The 10581-nt window shown below is 34.6% G+C and overlaps 1 protein-coding gene across 3 annotated transcripts in view; it reads left to right on the top strand.

The window, feature by feature from the left end:
• Nucleotides 1-9236, top strand: part of TPM4 (tropomyosin 4) — an 80207-nt gene extending 70971 nt beyond the window's left edge. The window contains exons 2-8 of one of the 3 annotated variants that reach the window (XM_072404897.1): nucleotides 2392-2525; nucleotides 5427-5544; nucleotides 6458-6528; nucleotides 7066-7141; nucleotides 7872-7934; nucleotides 8176-8245; nucleotides 8497-9236. In XM_072404897.1, the coding sequence (XP_072260998.1) occupies nucleotides 2392-2525; nucleotides 5427-5544; nucleotides 6458-6528; nucleotides 7066-7141; nucleotides 7872-7934; nucleotides 8176-8245; nucleotides 8497-8534 (570 nt within the window). In that variant the 3' untranslated portion in view covers nucleotides 8535-9236. Of the gene's footprint in view, nucleotides 1-2391; nucleotides 2526-5426; nucleotides 5545-6457; nucleotides 6529-7065; nucleotides 7142-7871; nucleotides 7935-8175; nucleotides 8437-8496 lie in introns of those variants that run through there. The other 2 variants (XM_072404896.1, XM_072404898.1) reach the window with 2 other exon arrangements.
• The last annotated feature ends 1345 nt before the right edge of the window (nucleotides 9237-10581 follow it).

The raw sequence follows: 10581 nt of genomic DNA, 5'->3' as shown, positions 1-10581 counted from the left end.
TACAAACTTTTTATTAGATCACTTGTATGACCCTTACCCCAAGTGCATTATATTCATGCAGTGGGGAGGGGTCTTGTTCTACAAAGCTATACAATGCCGTCTATAAATGCTATATATTACATACAGTATGTTATTTCATTTACATACTGTATGTAATAAATAGCATTCATGGACGTCATTGTATATCTTTAAAGAACAAGACTCCTCCCCACTGCATAAATATAATGCAGTTGGGGTAAGGGTCATACAAGTGATCTAATAAAAAGTTTGTATTTTAAATTTACCATTGTTATGAAATTTTTGTATATATTTTGGAACATTACATAATCAAGCCAAAAAACCCTCCTTTTTTCTCTCCTAGTGGTACCATTAGTATACCACAAAAATGTTGTTTATGTTCAAAGAAGAAATGGTTGGGCAGTTGCTTTCTATTGGTCTGCCTCATGTGTATATGTATCTTTTTTTCTTTATAGTCAACCAGAAGGAATAAAGGAGACCCCAAGACCTCTACTTTTATTTTTTATTATTCTGCCAAAAGGAAATTATTTTATGCTTACATATCTTATCCAACAAGCTGTATCCAGAGTGTATTGTTGTAGCAGAAAATATCCAGTGAGGGTCCTAAAAAGAGCAGTTTGTGAATGCTGATATAATGCCAGATAATGTGTAAGGGAGCTAAGCAGACATCATTGCATTCTGGGTTGGAACAGAAGCCATACTAGATTATTGACTTGGAGTAGTGTCAGTATTTGCATTCCCTTTTTTCTAAAGAATAATTAAATCATTTGGAGGTTAGGTGAAAGGTGTAGTACAAAAAATACCTCTAAATTGGTAAATAATACATTTATATATCCATCGAAAAGAGGGCCAGGGTATGGGCTTTGCTTCTGTCACAAAATTATTCCAATAGAGAATGGATTGCTTTTAAAGAGCTTGTAAGGATAATACTTTAACATTTTTTTCATCTAGAAGCCATTTCTTACATATTTTCATGGTATAAAAAATCAATTTAGAAATTACATATTCTATCGGGCAGGCAGAATGTGTAATGAGTTGGTGGTTTCTCCAGAGATGAGCTTGTCATGCTATTAGCTGGGATCATACAACTAGCCTGTGCAGGCATGGCAGGCATTTTCCTGTCAGCCAGCCTTCCCATACGGCCTTTTACCAAATAAGGACAATCCCTCACACACTCAGTGTATGAAGGGGAAAGGTGGAGTTCCCATGACATACTGCACTTATCTTTTACTCAGCTGGACTCTGCAATTTGGATGGTTTCCCACACCTAGTTCTTTCTTGTTTCATACATTAGTTCTTTCTTGTTTCATACATTAAAATATCACTTAATATTTACACAGGTTTTAATCTTTATTACAGTTTAGAGGAGGGATTTTTTCAACACCACACAGTACTTGTATACATACATTTGTAAATTCCTACTTTGAGTGTCATGTCTGTTCACTTTATGTGCATAAATAAAACCTAGATATGTATATAATGTTTGTACTGCAACACATTTTTCAGATGCATGTAAACGTAGTACTTTTATTTTTATTTAAGTATTAGTAAATGCATTAATCCTTAGTTATGTCGCTGTCTCTCAGAAGAGCTCACAAACTAATGTGCCATAGGTATTTGTCATTACCATAGTCTAAAGCTGCGTACACACTTCCAATTTTTATCGTTGGAAATGAACGACGAACGATCGATTGGGCAAAAATCGTTCGTAAAAAAAGTAACCAACGACGCCGACGAACGATAATAATTGGAAGTGTGCACGTAGCTTAAGGCTAATATGAAGTGGGGGGCAGCCAATTAACCTAACAGTATGGATATACACACAAACATGAGAAGAACATAGAGTGCCAGCCACTGAGCCGCCATGCCACTCATCAAGTCCAACAGTCCAAGTTTGTGTTGCCAAAACATTACACGTGTTACTGTGCAACATCAGCCAAATAATTTTTTGGTATACATAGAATTGAGAAAAGTTATATTCTCTAATGTGCCAGGTAAAGGCCGTGATTGTGATATGATATGCCGTTTTCTCTTTAATATTTTTTCTTTATGTTGTTTTTATTAAGTTTTAGATTTATCTCTTTCTTTTTCCATAATTCATCTGTATTGCCAAGGTCAATATGTTTATTATTATTCTGCTATATATATATATATATATATATATATATATATATATATATGTGTGTCCCTATTGTGGACTTTTCCTCCTGTGGTCCTTCGCCAAAGGCAAAGTGCTTTTTTAATGTATACACAGTTTGTCATTTTTTTGTTAGTTTTTTTTTCATTTTAAAAATTATACAGATAATATCACAATTTTGTGGTAAATAAATTGCATGATGTATTCAACTATATAAATGTGCCTTCTCTTTTCAGGCTGAAGGAGAAGTAGCTGCCTTAAACCGCCGTATCCAGCTTGTAGAAGAAGAGTTGGATAGAGCTCAGGAACGTCTTGCTACAGCTTTACAGAAACTGGAAGAAGCAGAAAAGGCAGCTGATGAGAGTGAAAGGTATTGATAAAATATGTAATCCAGCTTTCTAGTCTTGGCTTGGTGTGCTACTTTTCAACCTTTAAAACCCCACTGGCGGTCTAATTCTGTGCAAAAAGCGTTATAATTTTTTTTGCATGGAAATTTATTTTACATTGTAGGCTATAATGCTTAGGCATAACTCCCCAAAATATGTCTTAATAAATTTAAATAATTTAATATTGAACTTAAAAAAAAATAGTTAAACATGTAATATAACTGTATAGCAGCATAAATAATATATATAAATATATATAATATGAAGATTTCTTTGTATTGGACTCAATACAGCTATTTTGTTTTGAATCCAATACAAAATTATTTGAATTTCCCACCGCTCCACCCGCACGAACCGGCTCTTCACTTTGCGCCTGGAGAACAGAAGGAGAAGACGTGTCCCCAGGACCTGCGGTGACCAGAAGGACTATGAGATGACGGAGAGGGCAAGTGGGTTTTTTTTTTTTTTTAGCTTGAAGTGACCCCGAGTGTGACTCTGGATTACCGCTTTTGGCACCTAAAGGTGCCTTGTAGGTTAGTGAATCCACTGTATTTGTGCATGTGTGACTGTGATAAAGACAGTTGAGTGTTCTTCCTGCAGGAACTACATACCAAAGTCTGTTTACCTATTGAAGCAATGCTGTATTTGCAAGTGCTGTGTAAATATTCAGCACGTACTTAGGGTTAGTGTAGGCGTGGTCTGAGCAGGTCCCGCACACCACACGCCCACCAGGGTAACGTGAGGGATTCCCTGTGGTCCACACAAAACATGCCCCACTATAACGTAGGGGCTTCCCTGTGTACACATGGGAACTCCCATCCTGCCGATTTTGCTCGCCCAGGCTGCGGGCCAGTGGAAATATGAACACCGGCCGCAATTGGCTCCCGGCCCGGACTTTCAACATGCCTGATGTAGGCCTTTCCTTTAGGTATACATGCATATGAAAATAATTGCAGGAACAAGTGACCATTGTTGTTTGCAGGCAGATTCCTAAGTTTACTGAATACAATTGATTAGTTCAACAGTCCACCATATAGCCACAATGCACAAATCAACTTTAGTGTGACTAGCTTTTAATTTTATTGATTTGTTTGATATAAATGTCAGATCAAAGGTTATTCAATTGTACTACCATACATTGCAATTGATTCCTTAGTACCCATTCTTTATGAGTGTTTAAACTGCAAATTGATTACCATATTTTTACTTGATCCCTGAAGATCAATCTATATGCACATATATCCAAAAGGACATGAATTTCAAAACCCCTAAAATAGGGAAATTTAATTTAAAACTTTATTTTCACAAATGGGCTGCATTAGGGTGGCCAGAGACAGTATTTACCAGAATGCAATGGCGAGGTCCCCTTTTTCCATCATATTAGTGCTTTCTGCTTCCCTGTAGGCACCAAAATCCAAGTGCAATCAACACTTTTTATTTTATCTAAATGATTTTACTTTGCATAAATAGGCTATATGGGTGAAATTATATATGCTTGTTTAATTTAATGTTTTACAATATACAAAAGTACTGCATGTTGAAATATACAAAAGTACTGTGATTCGTAACATGCTCCATCCACAGCTATAAATTTACCTTACCTATTTGAAACTCATTGTTTCCCCTTTCATCATCTAGTGTAACAATTGTTATTCAAATTACATATTCATTGAAGGAGTATTACATCAGCATTTTCTCTGTATTATAACTTACTTGAATTCTCTTGGAAGTTAAATTATAAATTAAATTTCAAATGTGTTAAGTGGGTTAATTAGATTTCAAATGTGTTAAATGGGTTAAGTCATTGTTGTCTGGCCTCACATGCATGTTATTTGTCAAGAGTTGCTGTGCTTGAGTAAAAAGTAAAAAAAACAAAAAACGATTAAGTTTGCATTAAATTAGTTGCTTTTATACATGTGATTTTACAATGACAAAAACTCATAATATACTAGAAAGTGAACAGTACATTTAAATATATTTACATTTCCCAACAGTTGTAACCATGCAGCATAAATTTTGGGACCCATACATTTAATTTATAGAAAATTTTAATTGATCAATATGTTTTTAACTAAATTAAAAAAAAAACATAAACCTTGGTTTAGCTCTCCACTGTAGCAGATGTTAGAAGTATTATTACTTGTGTTGAAAGCAGCAACTTTGCAGACAGTTAATGTGTAGATTAGCACATCTAGAGACAAAATATTTTTAGTATGGCATCATTTTACAGGAAAAGTCTGCTTAGTTGACTGGAAAGGTCTCTGGGAGCTACTTCTGACTTAAAATTTAGGATGTGTTAATTACTGCTTAGCATTGTTAGACATTCCAGTAAGAACTATTTTGATTAAGAATGCTCTTTTTTACAACCTATTCTATATTTAGGTGTAAATAGTTTTCGAGAGTCATCCAGCTGCTTTTCAAATATACAAAGTTTGTGGCTGTAATTTAAAGTCCTTTTGGTTTAGAACAACTGAATCAAGCAATTGTAAATGAAGCTAGCTTGGATTCTTATAAAAAAAATAGCTATTAAATAATAGAATATTTGTGTGTGTTTCATAACACATTCATATGATTACTATTTTTTATTATATCTGTGCTAATATGCAAAGCTATAACTTACTGGGATAATGTATGAATCTGAGGATCAATATGAAGGCTACATAGATTGGTTTTTCATTTAACTAGAAAGGACTACCTTCTAGTAAAAGTAAATTATCTGAAATAGTTACAAACCTTACCATATATGTATTTACAGTGTTTTTACTTGACTGGAGCATTACCAGTACTGCTAGTATATAGTGATCTTACCCACACAAATTGTTTCTAGGCCTGTTGTCATCTGTTGAATACAAATCATATAATATTTGCATTCCCTCCTTTTTTAGAGGTATGAAGGTAATAGAAAACAGAGCAATGAAGGATGAAGAAAAAATGGAAATTCAGGAAATGCAACTTAAGGAAGCTAAACATATTGCAGAGGAAGCAGATCGCAAATATGAGGAGGTGAGAAAAATGGTTAATTAGTAATAATAGAAAGTATCGTGTATCTGTAAGAGGAAGAGAAGAAGAGGAGGGAGGGAAAGCCAGGCTTTTGAAGGGCAAAATTTAAAAACACAAAATGTTTTTGTTCCAACAACATAATTTAAAAGAATTAGAGCTGTGTCTCTATAAATGAATCCTAGGCTAACAAATAACCATTAGTTTCACAAAAAAAAAGCAATAAAGTTTAGTATCATACTAGGTTAGCGATGGCGGTAAGGTGTCCCACCCGACGCGTTTGGCCGAAACCGGGCTTCCTCAGGAGTAATGGGAGACTTAGTATTATTCCTGGGGCTTTTTACCGCTTTAAGAGCCTTATGATACCGAATTACTACTTGTAAGTGATTTGATAGTGCGACCGATATCAATTTGGACGTACTGCTGGTCTTTTCAGATGTCGAGTGGAGTGAACGGTGTGATAGAAGCTTGAAATGTTTTTTCCAAGACTTTCATATGCACAATGATTATGACATCTCTGTCTGTCTTAGTAGAAATTAAATGACAGTGATCCAGCAGGAAAAATAAAGTGTTGTCTTCTCGTATGGAGTATTTTAGTTCTGGTATGTGGGTGTGCTGCAGGCAGCCGTCCAATATGCTAGTAATTTCAGTGTCAAATTGCAAAGTATATATTTTTTTTTTTTTTGTAATCTCCCAACTATTAATCTTACTACAGTGACAGATTTAAGTAAAGATTTAAAGTGATTTTTAATTGTGTTCAATGCTCTACAAAAATAGTTACATGTGACAAAATCACTAAATATTAGCATCATATTTGCTGAGCAGAGCCCTCACGGTAATACTTCATTAATCCTTAGTGATGCATTGTAATCTTTTTCCCAGCTTTTACTTGGTTCTGTTTCTATGATTTCATTTGCAGGTAGCTCGTAAATTGGTCATTCTTGAAGGGGAGCTGGAAAGAGCAGAGGAGCGCGCCGAAGTGTCTGAACTGTAAGTATTTTTGTTTTTCTCTATTTGTTGGTTATTGATGGTGTAAGATGGTTATAAAACTAGACTTTCTTCCTGATCTGCCAGTAAAAAGTCCTGGCCTAAATGTCAGCCTATAAATGTCTGAGAAAAATCCGACAGTAAGTCTTATATTTGGCTTTATGTTGACAAACGTTCCTCCTCACTCACCACTAAAATCTAGTTCTCTAGAATGAATCCCAATGGATATTTGTCTTATTTTTACCATCTCAATACTGCAAATAAAATTATGTCTGCATTACCTTATAAGATTCATATGATAGCTAGTGAAGATGTCCGAACAACTCCATTTAGCTGTGTTAGAAATGGTCTGCTTACTTATCAGAGATGGGCCTGGTGCCCGTCTTGCTTTTGCTTTGCTTGCTTTTTTTCTCCTATTTGTTTAAAAGTATATGTGCCTCATCGACATAGAAAGTATCTTTTGGACATAAATTATCTTTTGGGGGTCATTTGGATATATACTTTATCAGATTCTGAATGCATTATTTTGTTTAATTGCAGTAAGTGTAGTGATCTGGAAGAAGAACTGAAAAATGTGACTAACAACTTAAAGTCCCTAGAGGCTCAGTCTGAAAAGGTAAAAATCTCTTGGCATTTTATAGTAGAGAAGGTGAAATGCACTATATCGTCAAATGCTCTGATCCTTATGAGTGTTTTGACCATTCCTTTCATTTCCCATGTGCATTGAGTTAGAGATTTTCCTTACTAAGTCAAATTTTGTGACACAAAAAGCATCAAAATACGTCTTTATGTACCAGGCTTTGTGTACATGTGCATATTCATGCTGGAACAAAAAATGGCCCTAAAACTTTCTTACTACAAAGTTGGAAGTACACAATAAACAGTATTATTACCAATCACTAGAACATTTTGCACTTGGTAATAAGGTATTCACGTTTTATGACCACATAGTAGGTGTAATACTCCATGTTTATCCACAAACTATGTCTATATATTATATATAACAGACCTGCACTTGTATCAACCGCCCTTCCAACAAAAGAAATTTAACCCTATTTAATGTACAGGGCTGCGTAATATGTTGGCGCTATATAAATCCTGTTTAATAATAATAATAACATGGCCACCTTTATGCTAGGGAGTACATATAGCAAACAATAAATCTCTCAAGGAAGAGTTACCTTTTAAAACAAGTGACAAGCAAGCTTTGATAAAAATGAACTGCCCTCAATATAAATGCAACTATTTATTTGCCTCATTCATTAGGTATAATAACTTCAATGCCAGGAAGCAAGCAGTCGGGCATATACTTATAATGGCTTGGTTTTTCTATTTTGTCCTTTTAGTATTCTGAAAAAGAAGACAAATATGAAGAGGAAATAAAGATCTTAACTGACAAGCTAAAAGAGGTAGGACAAGGGGGGATGCATTGTTTATGCTGTATATAGTGGTCTTGTTACACTCCTGTATAATAGGATTAGAAATGTGTTTGTAGTGCCGGGAGTGGAAAAAACAGTACTAAGCTTGACTGAACATTTCACAATGGGAAAGCGATGTTGTTTTGACAGTGTGGGGGAGAATAGGAATACAGTACAATATCAGAACATTTATCACTTTCTTGCATTTCTTATACTTTCATCTTATTCATAGGCAGAAACCCGGGCTGAGTTCGCAGAGAGAACAGTTGCAAAACTAGAAAAGACTATTGATGATCTTGAAGGTAAATAGTTTTATTTATTTGTTTAGTTTTACCTGTAATTATCTCTGGTGTCGTGTACACAAGTTTTTGTATTATGTCTTTTACTTATATTTGCACTTCATGTGTATGAAATGACATTAGCAGGAAAAGATATACAAATCATATACAAAATATGTACAAATCATAAACCTTTTCTGTAAAAGTTAGAATTGACCCTGTTCTCTTGCTATTTTTTGCCTTGTTGGTCAGTAAGAATGCCTGTCATATTACAGGGCCTGTAGGAAGGCTCAGGGATGGGGGTCAAGGGTGAGTTTACAGAAAAAATGCATGTAACTCTGTCTAATCAGAAACTTAAGGTAACTTCTACTTATATATAATTCATTGTATGTATACCTTAAATTGCCAGGTTTAAGACTTGGTACTATTTCAGGATGTGTTGCTCGATACATCTTTTACTTTTCAATCCTTCAGATTTGTTTATAACAACCAATTTGAGGTTGAATTTATGAGCACTGATACAGAAGTGGCTGCCACATTAAAAACTACAGTAACCTTCTATGTTATTTGACCCACTTTATGAAAGCTACAATTGTGTGGCAGTATCTCTGTATCGTCTATCTGAAAAAATGTGTCCATAATTACACCACTCTGCCCATCTTACTGGGACCTCTTTCTTGGAAGGCATTATTCCATCCTTTCTTTTACTATTTTGGTTTTGGGTTTTTATTACTGAGATGACATATTATCAGTTGTGTAACAGTGTGGCTTGGTATTCTTTCCTTATTTGTATAAAGAGAGAACTGTGTGATAAATCACCATACTGTGTTACTGAAACAAAAGACAAGTATTTTTCCCACATCCTATTACTTCCTATTACTTATTTATTGCCTTCTGACATTTTACACGGGGTCCATAACTAATTATATTAGTTACTTCCTGAGGTAGATTACAGACTTAAGTCTCTTAGTTAGTTCTCTTAGTCTCTTAGTATAACTGCTGGCATACACACTCCAGGACCACTAGATAGAACTAATATATATATATATATATATATATATATATATAGAAATTAAAAGTTCATTTTTTATTAACATTTTTTTTCTCTTCCATGTTCTTCATTTTGACCTGCAGCCTTCCATAAAGAAGCAAAAAACCTACAAGAACGCCTGCTGGAATGCGGACACTCCAAGAAGTTTTTGGAAAAAGCTTATCAAAAGTTAAAGGCTCAGGGATGGGGGTCAAGGGTGAGTTTACAGAAAAAATGCATGTAACTCTGTCTAATCAGAAACTTAAGGTAACTTCTACTTATATATAATTCATTGTATGTATACCTTAAATTGCCAGGTTTAAGACTTGGTACTATTTCAGGATGTGTTGCTCGATACATCTTTTACTTTTCAATCCTTCAGATTTGTTTATAACAACCAATTTGAGGTTGAATTTATGAGCACTGATACAGAAGTGGCTGCCACATTAAAAACTACAGTAACCTTCTATGTTATTTGACCCACTTTATGAAAGCTACAATTGTGTGGCAGTATCTCTGTATCGTCTATCTGAAAAAATGTGTCCATAATTACACCACTCTGCCCATCTTACTGGGACCTCTTTCTTGGAAGGCATTATTCCATCCTTTCTTTTACTATTTTGGTTTTGGGTTTTTATTACTGAGATGACATATTATCAGTTGTGTAACAGTGTGGCTTGGTATTCTTTCCTTATTTGTATAAAGAGAGAACTGTGTGATAAATCACCATACTGTGTTACTGAAACAAAAGACAAGTATTTTTCCCACATCCTATTACTTCCTATTACTTATTTATTGCCTTCTGACATTTTACACGGGGTCCATAACTAATTATATTAGTTACTTCCTGAGGTAGATTACAGACTTAAGTCTCTTAGTTAGTTCTCTTAGTCTCTTAGTATAACTGCTGGCATACACACTCCAGGACCACTAGATAGAACTAATATATATATATATATATATATATATATATATAGAAATTAAAAGTTCATTTTTTATTAACATTTTTTTTCTCTTCCATGTTCTTCATTTTGACCTTCATCTATATTTCGCTCTTCTCATCTCCTTCCGAAATATTCCTGCTACTTCTGTCTGGTAGATGAGTTGAGTAACAAATGAGTAGATGAGATGAGTAACAAACACTGCATTCCTTTTCTTGGACGTATATATTTCTATTGAAGACAACTGCAAATTATCAACTACATTATACAGAACACCCACAACCACTTATAAAAAATATACCCTACAGTCAATACCTATGTCTCAGGAGAAATTGCTCCACAGAAGCAGCCTTCCATAAAGAAGCAAAAAACCTACAAGAACGCCTGCT

The sequence above is a fragment of the Pyxicephalus adspersus genome, chromosome 3 (genome assembly GCF_032062135.1).
Source record: "Pyxicephalus adspersus chromosome 3, UCB_Pads_2.0, whole genome shotgun sequence".
Classification (NCBI taxonomy): Eukaryota; Metazoa; Chordata; class Amphibia; order Anura; family Pyxicephalidae; genus Pyxicephalus; species Pyxicephalus adspersus.
This window is presented reverse-complemented; position numbering and strand designations above follow the sequence as displayed.